The sequence below is a fragment of the Xenopus laevis genome, chromosome 2S (assembly GCF_017654675.1).
Source record: "Xenopus laevis strain J_2021 chromosome 2S, Xenopus_laevis_v10.1, whole genome shotgun sequence".
NCBI classification, from domain to species: domain Eukaryota; kingdom Metazoa; phylum Chordata; class Amphibia; order Anura; family Pipidae; genus Xenopus; species Xenopus laevis.
This window is the reverse complement of record NC_054374.1, coordinates 131,259,637-131,276,247: the sequence shown is the minus strand read 5'-3', so window position 1 is coordinate 131,276,247 and position 16,611 is coordinate 131,259,637. Positions and strand designations below refer to the sequence as shown.

At 40.0% G+C, this 16,611-nt stretch overlaps 1 protein-coding gene across 1 annotated transcript in view; it reads right to left on the bottom strand.

Annotated features, from left to right (window-relative positions):
• The window catches only part of nxph4.S (neurexophilin 4 S homeolog), a 122,785-nt gene extending 109,542 nt beyond the window's left edge, over positions 1-13,243 (bottom strand). Inside the window, exon 1 of the mRNA XM_018250058.2 lies at positions 12,714-13,243. Coding sequence (XP_018105547.2) covers positions 12,714-12,767 — 54 coding nt within the window. The 5' untranslated portion in view covers positions 12,768-13,243. The remainder of the gene's footprint in view (positions 1-12,713) is intronic.
• Positions 13,244-16,611: the final 3,368 nt, after the last annotated feature.

Genomic DNA, 16,611 nt, shown 5'->3' with positions numbered 1-16,611 from the left:
AACATTGCTTGGCTGAAAAAACTTTCTTAGCCAAGGGATTTAAACATCTTTGTGATTGTTGATATTTCATTCCCCTGATGCAGTCGATATTGGGACGAAACGCATTGGGCTATCAAGGTGGACTGTAATCTTGATATTCTGACTGTACTACAACAGTTTGTGCAATAACTTTGGGATCCCTATGGGATCATAACTTTCTTTTTCCTTCTGATTACAAAAACAGAGGGCCTCATTTATCAAAATTTGGATTTGTGTACATTTAGAGGTTTTTTCCTACTTCAAACAAACTCGCAATTTAAAAGGGAAACTGTTGTCAATTTATTTATTAAAAAAATCCCAATATAAAAAAATGCAAAACTTGAATACCTAAAAAAAAAAAAACTTGGAAAACTGAATAAATAGTTAAAATTTTGCCTAAGACAACTCTCATTGACTTCTACATGACCTTGCAAGCTTTTAGATGCCTTCATTAAAAGTCTTTTTAGCTTAAAGGGGTGGTTCACCTTTATGTTAACTTTCAGTATGTTATAGAATGGCTAATGCTAAACAACTTTTCAATTGACTTTCATTTTCAATTTTTTATAGTTTTTTAACTATTTGCTTTCTTCTTCTGAAAAATCTCTTTCCAGCTTTCAATCAGGGGATCGCTGTCAGGGCTGGAAGGCTCAGTTTGCAGTTGTAGACCAAGGAGCAGGCCCGGACTGGCAATCTGTGAGTTCTGGCAAATGCCAGAGGGGCTGCTGTAACGTCCCATAGAAAGTCACTATTTAGTGGGCTGGTGGAGGGCTGTTTGGGCCTCTGTGTACTTGGAATACCAGGGCCTATTTTGACTTCCAGTCCAGACCTGAGGAAGCTTGTAGGTACAAACACAGTTTGTGGTACAAAAAGGGGTCAAGAAGAAGAGTCGTCAATCCAGACAATAGGTCAATTCAGGCAGGGATATAGGCAAAGGACAAGATCAGAAGTTCAAATAACAATACCCAGTCACACCCAGGAACACAACAGAGTTGAACCTATAATCGGGCAATGGCTGAAAACCTCTGGTGTCCTTTTATAGGTGAATTTTCATGCCAAAACGTGCGTGATAACGTCATGCGCTGACATTGCACGTTGACGCTCCACGTTTTGACGCTGGGTCCTGACGTTTTGACGCTGGCGTCATGATGCTGGTGTCCAGATTGATGCGCTGACGTACAAACTCCACGTGGTTCCCCCCTGGGCACCGCCATCTTAAATGGGATGCCGTCATGAACGGACGTGCCGGCGAGCGCTCCTTACAATCACAGCCCCCATCTAAAAAACTAATGCCCGGTAAGGCTACAAATTTATTCTTATTGCTGCTTTTTATTACTTATCTGTCTATTTAGGCCCTCTCCTATTGATATTCCAGTCTCTCATTCAATTCAATGCATTGTTGCTAGCGTAATTTAGACCCTAGCAACCAGTTTTGGAAATTGCAAACTGGAGAGCTGCAGAATAAAAAGGTAAATAACTCAAAAACGACAATTGAGAAAAAATGAAAACCAACTGATATCTGATTTGAGCGCCTTGTTTGATGGATTTAACGCCCTGCTGCTGCACAATAATGAGTTTATTCAGTGGCCCACTCATGGCAAGTTTTCTTTTTAGGTTCCGAATGAATAGAAATGTGCAGGTTGGATTCAAGGAGGTTATCCAAACCCAGAAACAAATCACAGAGTCTCTTGATGTACATGTAATTGCTTTTAAAGCTCTAGACAATCACAGGAAGAGTCCCTTTATCTTTTTTCTTTGAAGCAGCATTTGCAAACAGGCTGAAAGCAAACAGTGACTGTCATCAAGCATTTCATTCCATGCAGAGCATATGGCAGAAAAGGCGATTTCCCCTATGTTTTTATTGCGACAGATCTACTGGGAAAATCTTGGCAAAGAGTCATAAGGATTTTACCATAGATCACTTCTTGTTGTTGGAAATGTGAAGTGACACAAGTGTGGCACATGGGGAAGGTTATCTCCTGGAAACATTCTCATCTGTTTTCCTGAGTGATAACTGAATCCATGTTCTTTTTATGACACTTCCCATTGTCTGTAATTAAGCAATGAGCAGTAATTCTGTGCCTATTGTCACTGCCAAAGGCTAGTGCTGATTATAGTTGATAGATGGGCACCTCAGCTCTTCTTGGGACAAGCTGCAGCAACAAACTGCCAAGATTTGTCTCCCTTTGTAAGTCTATGAGAAGAGTATTACATTGGTGATTACCTTCCCAAGATCCTTGAAATAAGCTAAAGAATATACATAGGTAGCTATGTTTTAATTACAATGCTGACATCATTTATAAATACTAAATTAATTTACTTTATCATATATACACACATGGTAAATAGTGATGGGCGAATAAATTCACCAGGCGCAAATTTGCATGCGAATTTCCGCATTTAGCCACGGGCAAACATTTGCAAAGCTCCCGCGAAAATTCACCGGCATCAAACGCTCGTCGGAAAAGTTGCTTGTGTCAAAATCATCGTGCATCAACACTATTCGAATGCCCATTGAATTTAACGCCGGCGTCAAAATTGACATGAACATCAAAATTTATGCAAATTGACACAGGTGTCAAAATGAGAGTTTCACAATTTTTTTGCCGTTTTGCGATTTTCACAGGAAATTCGGGAGAAGTTGCCCATCACTAATGGTAAACAAATATCACTGCTTTATTGATTCAATGACCAGAGTAAAGTTCATAATAAAGTCCATCCAAACCACAAAGTGACAAATTCATACCTTCTTGCATTAAATCACTGGGGTGAAGAGGGGGAAATTCCCCAAAGGAAAAGTTACCATTTAAGCTTTATAGTCTGTGCTCAAATGAATACTAGGCACTGATGGCAGAACTTTAGGTACCATATTATAGTTTGCAGAGAGCCCAGCATATCTCTAATGTTGTTTTAAACTTAGTATGATTAATCTTGTCTGTATTCATAGCAACCATTTATATTCCGCAGGGCTCCTTCTTAAAATGTCACATGACCTAAACTTAGATTCTCTTATACATTTGGCAGAACTATAACCTTCATTACTGGATATGGATATACTGTATAACAGTAATGGGTGTCAACGCAACTCAACTGTATATATCCAAGCAGATTTTCCCTAGCAATGTTTATATCTAGGTATCTGTTGGACCCAACATTGAACCCTGGACAGTTCTGCATAATTTGATGCTGAACTGTCCAATCAGAGGATTGAGCTCTGAGTTATCTATCACAGGAAACGACTACAGATATTATTTATCATTTACATCAGTCCCTGCTCTTATGGAGCTTAACAATCTAAGGTCTTCTCCCATAAATGCATGTGTGCATAGACATACACAAGCCAATAAACATTTCCCTCTGTTGGACTGTGTGTCTGGGGCTCACCAGGTCTATGAACTCCAGAACCCCTTTCACTTGTGGGTCTGTCGTACTACAGGGAGCAGACCTGGGTCAATTTGACCCACTGGCTTTTCTCCCAGTCTAACTCTGAACCTACCTGTTTATTTTTGGTGTAAGCAGTTCATTCACCTGGTGTCCATAATAAGTAAAGTGGTTAATAATTAAACATACTGAGGACGAGAGCACAATTCTACATAAAAGCAACGTACAGGTAAGGTTGGGCTGTGAATAATAAAATGATAACTGCTGCCTCCAAAATCTTAGAAACAATGTCGTTCCTGAAATTCTATTTCTGAATTTGATTTGTGTTTGTTTTTAATAAGAAAAAGTATACTGTCAGCCAATAAATGATTTATGTAGCTCATGTATGGAGCAGTATGGTACTTTGTGTATTTATTATAATTATGTGCAACAATTTTTGACAACGATTTTTAAAGCGAATTTAAAAAATATATATTTTATGATTTAAATGCCAAGCTGTTCCTTTGTTTTCCTATTAGGCAAGTCCTTACTGACATATTATTAAGATTGAGCTTTGTGCAGACATAGGCCAGTGTACAGCTGCAAAGGGATTAATGAATCCATAAAGATCTACATCCACCTTTGGTTTCTGTGCAATTTCTGGGACTGGAAACCTGGGAATAAAATAATATCTTACCATCTGTTTATGCAATATTAGCTGTCAATATTGTACTGCCCAAAATATAATAGTCTTCTTGCAGCAGATCAGCCCACCCTGAATCAGAGGTGACGTTTTTAATTTTTTTTAGCCCTATACTGCTGCAGATGCTAAACATGGACGCTGGACAGGAATTAGAATTTGTACTGGTGAACTGTCTATATATATATATATATCCAGAAAGATCCGAATTACGGGCAGGCCGTCTCCCATAGACTTCATTATAATGAAATAATCCACATTTTCAAAAATGATTTCCTTTTTTCTCTTTAATAATAAAACAGTAGCTTGTACTTGATCCAAACTAAAATATAATTAATCCTTATTGGACTCAAAACTAGCCTATTGGGTTTATTTAGGGGCAGATTTTATATATAATATTATTATAATATAAAATACAGTCCCAACTAAGCTCCAAACAGTTTTGTTTATACAAATATTAAATATATAAAAGATGAAAGGAGAGAATCCTGAGGTTTCTACCATAACAGCACAAGTAGGGCTGGTTTTGTGAATTTCTGCACTAGACTAATATAAGTTACAAATCTATGTAAAAGGCTCTAATATGTTAATAGAATACCTTATCATTTTGTTAAAAAGAACATTTATTATGGTTACATCAGAATGATGTGTTGTCACTCATATGACAATGTACTGCTTTGTTTTGTTTTTAGAATTGATGTGGGAAACCATCTCTAGAGCCACCGTAGGCCCCATAGAAACATTAGGAAGATGTCCAGTCTTGCAAATAAATATTGGGTATTCAATCGGGGCCCTTTGCACTCCTATACTGTGAGCCCCTTCCTCTGTCACAGAGTCTACCTCCATTTATGCCCATGCATATGTAGGGCCCTATAGGGATACAGGCCCTATAGAGTTAATCTTTTCACCATTTCCTTTGGTTATTGGGTAGAATCCCTGTTACAGAATAACCTTTACAGTGATAGGCTGAGAGATTTGATGACACTGCTCTGACTCACTGCTATATAGTGAGTGCAGGGAGTGGCCTCTTCCTCTTTTGCCTCTGGATGTGATTCCAGCTGGATGTGCTCAGGGGGACTGAGTGCAATAGGCCCAGAAGAAGTCATGTGTCCAAGTGGGGGACCAGGTAACCCCGTGAATGAGGAATAGTTACACTAGGGCAGACTTGTCATAGTCTCTCTAGGAGAGAAAGGCAGAGAGGATAGAGAGAAAGAGCAGCTGAAGCTCCAACAAGGATTTGCAGTAAGGGAGTAGCTTCCCAGAGGCTTTATGTGTTGCCTCCAGTCAGGGACCTCAGTGAAGAGGGACTGTAGGGTAGAAGCTGCTTCCTGACAACTTCCAGGAGGGAAAGGTTGTACTGCATTTGCCTGTGTACTCTCTGTGTGAGCCTGCCTTTGATCTGTGTGAACTCTCAATATGCTGTTTTCCTCAAGCTCCTGCGTGAGTACTGAAACCTGTGGTCACTTGCCTCGTGCATAGTAAATAAACCGTTCCTGATTGTTAAGAACCTCCTGGCACCCAAGTTGTTTTTGTGTGCACAGTAGCCTGGGGGGGATGTAGTTGCACTACACCATAGAGGGAACACTTCCACTTAGCGAAGGCCCTGCCCTGGGTGTAAGTCGCGTAAAACCCATGCTCTAGTGTTCTAGCTGGTGAATTAACCCCGAGTGGCCCAAATAGGTGTTACACATAGATCCTTGAATTTCCATGATCACTTCTTTATGTCTGCCACAAAGTGTAGTCAAAGGGTTAATGGCCTTGCTACTAAGTGCCCAGCTTTGCCATATGTTGTAACATTGCTTTCTTCTAGAGAGAATATTATTGTACCACAAACAAAAAGTGCCTTATTTCATCACTGACTCAACCAAATTACGATATGTAGAGAAGCAACACCTGACACCTGCAGCATACGGAGTCTGTTGTAGCAGAGCCAAGGCTGTCCCAGACCAGAAATATGGATATTTTCAACATCATATTTTTCAGATACAAATGAAGATTCTGCTTTGAACATTTATCTTTACTTATAAACTGCGATGCACAGAGACTGTGCGGTGAGGCTGACAGCAAATCAGAAAAAAATCACTAGAGAGGGTGAAAGATTAACCTTTAAGTGTGTGAACACTAAAGATCAAATACATATGTTCTTGCTCCTTACATGTTAATGAGTATTGACGGCTTTTTTTGAACCTCTGTTAAGCAGCTCTGATTAATTAGCCTGACGTTCTCTAATTTACATTACGACAAGGGGAAAATAAAGCAGATCACCCGACTCGCCTCTTGTATTTTTATGTAGTTGGCTGAGAAACAGCACCTACGTTTTCACACTCAAGCGACTCAATCATGGAATGTCTTCAGTGGGCTGCTAGTATTCTACATACTACTTATTCCCATAGAAGCCTTTCTCCTGTGTTCCAGGCAGGGCAGTTTCTGTACATACTGTACTTAGTAGTGATGGGCGAATTTATTCGCCAGGCGCGAATTTGCGTGATTCGCCGCCAGCTAATAAATTCGCGAAAGTTCGCTGCAAAAATTCGCCGGCGTCCAAATTTTTTTTAAAAAAAAGGAACCCGGCGTCAAAAACGGACGCCGGCGTCAAAAACGGACGCCGGCGTCAAAAACGGGCGCCGGCGTCAAAAACTAATTTTTTGGCGTTCCGCGAATTTCGTGAATTTTTCGGCAAAGCGAAACAGCGCAAATTCGCCCATCACTAGTACTTAGAGCTTAGAATTTCACATTTCACAAATGGATTTACATTTTACCTATGGTAAGAAGTCAAATCAACTAAAAAAAACAGCAGGTTCAGTTGATTTGACTTCTTATTACTATAGATATACCATGATCTGCATGAATGAGAACCTACACAGGGTTTGCATGTTATTTCATTGTAACAAGTGAGAAGCCATCTGCAATAAAATAAAGACTCATCAGCAATAAACCCAATATCAAAAGTATTGGACAACGCATTGAAAAGGCTGAACCAGAGAACTTCTGAGCAGTGACACAAATAATTTTTTTTGTTTTCCTACCAGTAGTGGCAGCAAATACCTGCATGGAAATGTCCCTGCTTACTGGTATGATATGCCTATTAACTCAAAATCCACATGTCTGTGTTTTGGCCAATAATCTTGTTAGTGTGACATATTGCAATGATCCTACATATCATAACAGACAAGAAGAAGAAGCTTTATCTGATAAAAGACCCCGATAGCCACAGGAGTTAATACCCCTATACAACTGGTTGGTGCTACACAGGCTTTTGTATAATGCATATATTGTAAATCACCTTCACACAGGGACACAATAATATTCCTATCATTTTCATTGTTCCATGGCCCTTAGAACATTAAAGGGCAAACTGTGGCCTTCCAGTTGTTGTTAAACTACAAATCCCAGCATGCTGTCATTCTATTTCACCAACACATGGAATTCTGTAACCCAATCACATTGCTTACATATAAAGGTTTTATATTCAAATACTGGGGCAATGTCACAAGACCTGAAATCTTTGTACAGTCTAAACAATTAATCATTTTGGGAAAACAATATTTTCAGTTGCCCCTATTTCATAAAGCTTTTGCAAACTCGTAAAATTACAGTTTGCATTGTAGCATTTTTCTTGTGATTAATATTACATAGGGAATTTTTGCTATTACAACACTTCCCCTAAAACTATTAATGTTCCCCAAGGAATAAACTGGTAGAATTGCCTGCAAATGGATTCCTGTGCTATTACATATGTTTCCATGATTTATTCGAGGCGCTGTTCATCTCCGAGGAGAACGTTTCGGAAAAAGTTCGGAAATTTTTTTCATGTATGCAGAAAACATAAAAAAATTCTGAAGAATGCACGACAACATCTTTTCAGCACAATGAACTGCTAGTACACCTTTGCAACAATGTTAACCCAAAAAAGGCCTGACACTTCCAATGAAAAATGAAAATCTGCATAGGACAAAAAATTGCAACATTTAATAAATCTGCCGGATTTTTACAAGATCGTCTGACCAATTGAAAATGATAATACCAGCTTTAGGGTGCCTTTATCTTTGCAAGGCATGGTGCCAGGTGTGTGCTAGGTTATTTTAGCAAAATAACTTACTAATCTAAAATTATTTGGGGAAACATAGTGTTACTATATAGTATATACAGTCTGGGGTGTATATATCTTCTGTGTACCTAGAAGAGCCAACCTGTTGAAGTGCACTGCAGATCAGAGATCCCTGTAAAAGGCAAATGAATGCCATAAATCTTCCTGCTAAGGAGAGACAGAAGAATTGAGGTAGAAACAAAGACATTCTCTGGGTTACAATGGGAACAGGTTATGTGCAACTAGTGTTACCACCTGGCCGGTTATTTTACCGGCCTGGCCGGTAAAAATGATGGTTGATCTCAATGTTATTAATAGGGAAAAAAGATAAATATATACGAAGGCCGGTATTTTTTTCCAGAAAAGGTGACAACCCTATGTGCAACGTATGAGAAATCCTGTTGGTTTATCATTTATGTTAGCTGTGAATTCAAATGATTTTTGCATTGTTTGTATAGACCGTGTACATGATCTGGGGGATAATAGAGTGCAGAAGTGATGTAGGCAATGGGCTTCTTCTAGAAATCAGAATTCCTATTCATACTCTTATTATTTGGCAGCCATGTACCAAACGACTGAACGCAGACAGCAGATTGCAGACAATGTTGAGACCAGAAATGTTTTCGGTTGGGCTTTGCAGCTCACGTTTTAATTTAATTGCAGATTTATATATTTTTTTTAATGTTTGCGTGGGATTCTTTTAGTCAAAACAGATCAGACATAGCCAGAGACAGATATCAAGGCTTTAATCAGACGGTACTGCTGTTTTAGGGACGGATTCTGTTTCTTTCCTGGGCTACAAGTCAAAAAATGTAGACACAACCTTTCCCTCTCCAGACAGTTAGTTGTTTAAATACATTTGTTTGTGTCAGCCAGGCAGTTCATGTCTATTGTATGGGTGGGTGACATGCATTCTCCACCTTACAAAGAGGATACCGTTATTACTTCTTTAAGGTTTGACCATGATAGCTGTGTGCCTTTTTTTTCAACCTAATCTACAATTACAATATAAATATATACAAACAGGGGCAGGAAAAACATGTTTTTCATGGTATCTTCGACAATAAGTTGTCCTATAGAAAGCAGTGATGGATCTTCTTCAATATATAAAAATAAACATGTACCTAATATTTAAACCAAGTTGTTGCCTGAAGTCAACATTATTCCTACTGAAGCAGAATTTGTCCAACCGTTGATCGATCCTTGAAATGTGGTTTAAAATGAACCCCAGTTGTGGATCTGCCACCGACACACGTTTGTACAGAAATTTCGACAGACAACAGGGTCCATGTTAGGCAAAAACATGACTTCCTATTGATGACATCCAGTCTTTGTAAATGCCATAGCAGCTACTATGTTTTAAAATAACTTTAGCAGGGAAGCAGAATGGCTGGTAGAAAGGTCATCCAGTTGTTGCTGGAATACATCTTCTATCATCATCATATAACAGGCTTTTTTTATTTCAGCAATAGTATCTTGCAGCTTATATCCTTGATATTAAGACAAAATGACGACACATGTCGTGTGTTGAAGCTGTACCTGTGTGATCAGTGGATGAGGTTGACGCCACCCTGTCCAAAGAGGCCTGTTTATTACAAAACCATTTTATTACTATGAGCCAGAAAACTCATTTTGGCTGCCAAACAACTCCCTGATCTTGGAAAATAAGCTTATCTCATCCCCCTGAGCTCACCGTGTTTAATCTTAGAGACAGAAACAGCAGCCTACACACAAGGAGCTTCCAAGCAGGAGACTTGTATCCTCCACCTACTGCTTCCCCGTGTCTGCTACCAGTTGTCTTCTGGGTAAGTTATGTGTTCGGATTTGACTTTTTTTTCTTATATATAAAAAAACAAGGTACTGCTTGCTCAGAGGCTTGTCTCCCACGCTTCTTTCTTAACTCCTTTAGAACTGCATGTTTAAAGTCCCTGAGTGATGGGGTCTCACATAGGCTCCCTTTTGCAGATAATGAGAAATGTACCACAGTGCTCTGAATAGAGAGTTGGGTTTATAGTAGGGATAACATCTATCCTCACTAATCCAGGCTTAGAAAATCCAAGTTAGCAGCAAAAGAAAGGGGGTAGAATTATTCGCAGATAAAAATATAAAGGGGGTGAACAAAGAGAGCTGGTAGAGGGATTTTTATTACAAGTTCTAAGACCCACTGCTGCCCCCAGTCCCTCCGGTGGTGGTGAACAGAGACCCCCTCCCTCTGTCATTTCCTATTCCTCCAATCCCCATCTCTCTAGCACTGGCTATGATAGCCCATCCCTCCCTTGATTCCGCACTCGGCGCTGTTAGAACAGTGCACATTGCACAGACTTTATAGGCAGCCCAATACAGAAGTAGATGTATTTCTGCAGCAAGGCAGCTGTGGGAAACATAAGTATTCCTGTGATTCTTGAAATTTGTAGTTGTAATCTTAGCACAAGGAATAGAATCCAGCCTGGGGAGTAGCAGGATCAAAAATCTCAGTGTATTTGACTATTTGGCTTTGTTATGATATGCTTCTGGCTCTAAAACATGAGTATTGCTGAATACAGTGTTAACTCTCTAATTGAGGCAAATAGGATCCAAAAAATATTATATTCCAGGTCTGCAACCTTCTTGCAATCTGCCAAGTCACTTGGTGCATGTCTGCCAAAGAAAAGGAGACTGAAATACAGAAACCCTGAATCTGTGCTCATTAGTCCCCCAGATCATCTACATTTTCCTGCAACACACCCATCTCAAAAAAATCATTTAAATTCAAAGCAATCATAAATTATAAATGAACAGGATTTCTCATACACTGCACATAACTTCTGCCATTGTAACACGGAGCTCAGATCATTCCTTCTGCTCTCCTTCTGTTTCCCCAGAACGGCAGGAAGACTTATGGCATGCATTTCTCATGTACAGAGAGATCTCTAATCTGCAGTGCACTTCAACAGGTTGGCCTGCTCTCTGGCACGCAGAGAGTTAACCCATTGCAGCTGCAGGAGTCATATCTACCCAACCACCGTTTTCCACAATCCTTTGCTAAGGATCAGTACTTTTGGGAAATAGTGTCTTGCGGATAAAATACTTAATTTACTCTACGTTATAAGATGTTTGTGAGCATAACAAACACTGTATTAAAAGTAGTCTGCAATGCACTTATACGATACACACCAATGTATACTGTATGTTTATTTGAACATGTACAGGTACTGGCCCATGGCAGCAGCTTCTATTATATTTTCTGCATTCTCCCGTTATTGGAAAATATGCAGATTATGATAGACACTACAATCTAGTCATATCACTGATATGCAGCCATTAAGTGAATTCAGGAGATCAGTGCTGGGCATTATAATCATGCAGCGCTCAGAGGAGCGTGTAAAATATTGCTTAACTCCAGGTTAGAGGATACTCTTCAAGTGGCAGTGAGACTTGCACTCAGATTTACTGTTCATACTCTGCATTCTTGGTTTAGGCAAAGTTCCCTTGCACTTGTGGAGGCATATACTGTAAATGCACTCTGTAATTGCTATTTGCTAACATCACACAGGGTGGCTGAACCAGCAGTTCTGCACTGGAATCCTTTCAGGGGGGACATATGCAGTGTCACACCCTGTTATAGGTGAAATGTAATATAAATTATGTTTATGTCAGCGGGTTGTTATAGTGATTGACATACATAGGCTTTTGCTAAATTCATCTAGGTTAGAACTCTTTGTAGCTTTGGCATCTGAGACATCATATTAAACAGCAAAGCAGCAAGGATATCCACACACATTATTTTTTAAGAAAAGCATTTCAGTAATTCACTACCAGCGGAATCTCCCATGCCCTGAACCAAGATAAGGGAGCACCAGAGTGCTCCGGTGGTTATTTAAGTAAACCATGCAACGGTGCCATATGGGGGATTAAAAAACTGTAGATAGAAAAGAAAAGCACAATATCCAAAGTCCAAGTGAAATGCGGTTTGAGCTGAAAAACTGTTCCTGACTTTGTAAATAATGAACGCAGAGCATCTGTGTGTATTTAGGGTCATGAGTATCGAAATAAAAGTTGAAAATAGAAAACACCAGGGTGTTCTCTCCAACCTGTACCTGCGCATAATCATTGTGCTTTAACAGAACAGAAAAAGCCCCATGTGTTCTTTAACTACAACTTCCAGCATCTCTTCTGTGCTAAGAATAGCACTGCACATCCCAGTGGGCTCTACAAGTTCACCATAAACCATTACCAATTTAAGAGACTTTAACCAGTCATCCAGACAATATCACAGAAAGGAAAGACCTCTTTATGGTACAAAATGCATCCAGAGAGCAAGTGACTATGCCTTCTGCCTGTGCTGATTATGGTATCCCTAACCCTACAAAAATATAAAGTACAGACTTGTGGAATTCTCACTACAGTAAGCAGTCTGGCTAGATCTATAAAATTGGGGTATGCATAACAGAAAGCAGATGGATTCACTGTATCCTGTACATATTGCTTTACTCAGTGGGGTGCCCCCCATGCTTCTCCAAACTCTTTTTCAATTGCCCCTGAGTTGAGGGGGGTGCCACTTTTTCCCCTTACCTTTTGCAGGATCCACTCACAGAAAATGAGAAATGCCCAGCAGAAGAGAACCATTGTCCTTGGGGTACCTGGTCTTCTCCTGATGCAAGAAGAAGCAGCAGCAGCAGCAGTAGCAGTGGTTCGGATCTCCCCCTCTAGCTCAAGGAATAGTGCTCTGTCAAGAGAGTTGGGCTGGTTGGGCTCAAAACAGGAATAAAACCTTCCCCCATTGATCAAGGTTTAGAAATTCTGAGCCACTGTTTATAATGAAGGGACTGATAACATAATAAAATGTGAGAGGGGAAGACGTGAGAAGAGAGAGGATAAAGACATTCAAAGTAGATTTGCTGGTATAAGGTTGTCCACTTGCTATGGGGATACTGAAGTAGGATCTGTTACAGGAGAAAGTACCGGGAACGAGTTTCAAGAACCATTGCCACCCCCAGTCCCTCCAGTGGTGGGGAATAGAGACCCCCTCCCTCTTTCATTTCCTATTCCTCCAATCCCAATCTCTCCAGTAAAGGCTGCCTTAGCCCTTCCATCCCTCCCTTTCCATTTGATGCTATGCTCTGCGCTGTTTGAATGGTGCATGTTGGATTTCTGCACAGCCGGTGCCTTTATCGGCAACCCCAGACAGAAGTAGACTTATTTCTGCAGCAGGGCAGCTGTGGGAAAGATAAGTATTCCTGTGATTCTTGGCTGAAGATTGCAGCAGGGAAAAATCATCATTAGCAGGCAGCTAATCTTTATTACATAGGAGCAGGATAGTGGAGCAAGCTGGTGTCTGTCAGGAACATGCTGGGATGTGGGTCTGCTTCCACTCACCACACAGGCACTGTCTTCTCATTCAACTACCCTATGCTATAGAGTTGAAGATTGTACAAGTCTCTGTTCAGAGCCCATAATACTGCTATAGGAGCTTATATGTGCCCATAGCTTGTACCAAGTACTCAGAAAGAGCATTACAGTGCACTGGCATGATGACTTATCTGCTCTGAATCTTTAAGAGCTGCCCTTGCCCTCAATATGAATGGGTTCGGAATCTTTATATTAAGTTAGAAGAGCAGCCCCTGCCCTCAATATGAATGGATGCAGTGCATATCTCCCTGACTTTCCCATTGCCTGTTGCTGTCCTCTATGCGTGCACCAAGCCTTAAATGCATCACAATGTAGAACAATGTTTAGAGGAGTGCAAAGAACAGAGCTGTTGCTGAACTACAATATCAACAGCCTTGCACGTCTTTCAGCTGCCAGGGTATGCTGTGAGTTATGATTTAATAACACCCAGAAAACTGCACATTTAAAGATAATAGGGTCCCATGAAGGTAATTTGGCCCAAGGCTTTTGCCACTGCTATGGACAGGCTCCCGTGTAGAAGAAGAGCAATTGAGTTTTGCTTAGGGCAGACGGAGTATTGATCTCCCTATATTAGATCCAAGGCATAGATGACATTTATTCTGCATCAGTGCAAATGTAGGGCCATCTCGAAGTCACGCCTTGATTGACTATGTTTAATAGAGTCCACTCTGTATCACCCGCAATCCAGCAGTCACAGAGCATGATGTACATACCCTCAGGCACCCATCCCTCATTCCCAAAATTTCTTTCCAGGGAATTCACACACAACACTATTTCTTTTTTTTTTCAGGACAGACTGTCCTGTGACAAATAATGCACTGATCTAATAGGAAATACAATGCCTGGCTACAATGGTTGCATCTTCGATTGACTTGTCCTTTGAACTCGAGATCATCTACAGTATATAAATTGAAATAAAAATAAAAAAATTGAATATATTCCTATGCATATTGTTTAAGCCCCACCAGCAGACACAGAGAATGCTTGCGTGTCTGAGACACAGTAAGAATCAGTGTGATAGTGGCAATACTGGTACCCACAATACAATTTGGTGAAATTGCTAAAGAACTCCCCCCTCCCTTGTAGTCATTGTGGGCAGCAAGAATACATTAGTGGGACTTGCCTCAGCCTCTCCACATAGACCAATTAAATTGCTCTGCACCTTATGAATAATAAACCCACAATAGCACAATGTTCATTTTATTACCCAGAAAAAGAGACTTTTCTTTGCTGGGAACGTTTATAGCCCTTCAGATGAATACACATTGAAAGTAATTATGAAGGCAAATGAGTCAATTCCACCTCCTATAAAAGAGTCAGAGTGATTACAGCATCAGAATCGAGAGTGAAAGCCAAGGGAACAGTGTTGTATCCATTTTATTCTTGTTATTGCGGTGATCAAATTGTCATTGATTTAAAGGCTTTTTCCCCTGCCGAGCCTGATGTTAATGGGGACAAAATGAAAATATTCCAGGCTGTGTATATGGTGCCATTTCAAGTCGTCTGCAGTATAGGGCTGCAACAACAGTGCTGTATAGCAGACCTGCCCGGTGTTGTTGAACTATAACTCTAAGTTGGTCAGGAGGTGTTTTAGTTCAACAGGTCTGTTGTTTTGGATCAAAAATAAAGGGATCCTGTGAGTTCATTCATAGTTACATAGTTAATTTGGGTTGAAAAAAGACAAAGTCCATCAAGTTCAACCCCTCCATTCTGTCTGCTGACCAGTGATTAGGTGACTGTATCAGGGCTGGAGAAAGCACCCTGCTGTATTATGTGCTCAACTTTTATTTCTTCATTCACGCCTAAAATATACGCTGGGTGTCTGTTCACTGATGATGTGTATTCATTATTTATAATGCCAGGAATATTTTACAGCTTCTCTAGCTCATCTCACTAAAAAGGACATTTCTTATGCATTTTATTTTTCCCTTTAATCTAACACTTGGAAATTAACCCACTGAGGCAGCCTTCGCTTGAAGAATCACTAGAGCACCAAGGGGCTGGATTTTTAGCCCAGGTTAAATATTTGTGAGTGTGTGTTTGACTGCGTGCTGCCTCTCTTGTCTTCTAATATGAAGTCATTTATGTCACACTAAATAGCGCGGTCATGCTAAAATGGATGCAGTTATTGTATGTATTGGCACCATTCATTGTACAGGTATGGGACCTGTTATGCAGAATGCTCTGGACCAGGGTTTTTCCAGATAAGGGGTCTAAGTGTAATTTGGATCTCCAAACCTTAAAGGAATACTAAACCTGCCAATTAAGAAAAGCCCCTACCTACTAACCTAGATAGTCCCTCCTCCCTGCTCCTCCCTGCTCCCCCCTGCATACTTCATTATGAGCACAGAACATTTTTAATAATTGTGTATTGGAAAGTTGCCTAGAATTATGTTTTCTTTTATTCAACACATTTTCATTTTGGGGTTGACTTGCCCTTTAACATAATTAGGCAGTATGACAATATGGTAATAGAAAACATATTTAGGCATATTTAAGGCTGTTAGATTGTTAGCTCTTTTGGGCTGGACCCTCTTTACTTCTTGTATTGGTTATTGGCTGTATATGTAAATCTATACATCCAGTGCATACACCCCCTTTATTGTATACTGCTGCTGTATATGTTGGCACTTTATATGTGTTAATAAAAATTAACTATAAAGGCAAAAGATTAAATCTGAAAAGCGGCTTAGTAAGTGATTGTTTAACTGCTAGATGGTTTATTATTATTTAAATTAATATTGCTTTATTTGCATTAATACAGAACCATTAGTGGCTCGACAGCCAGAGGTTCCTTGGAAAAATAAGAAAAGTGAGCTGAATTTGAGAGTATTCATTTCCATTCAAGTGTTCTAATGTATGTAATCCGTCAAGTGATCAATTCCCTACACGTTTGCTAGGATATTAGTGCAATTTCCAGACCTGAGCGAAGATGAGAGCCGACAAACCCTAGCGATGTGATCAGCTCTGCCTCTAGTGGATATTTCAGCACCACGGACAGTGACTCCGACATTCTTTCTGAACTGTTTGGTTTCTGCTTCCACACTCATTCACAGATTTC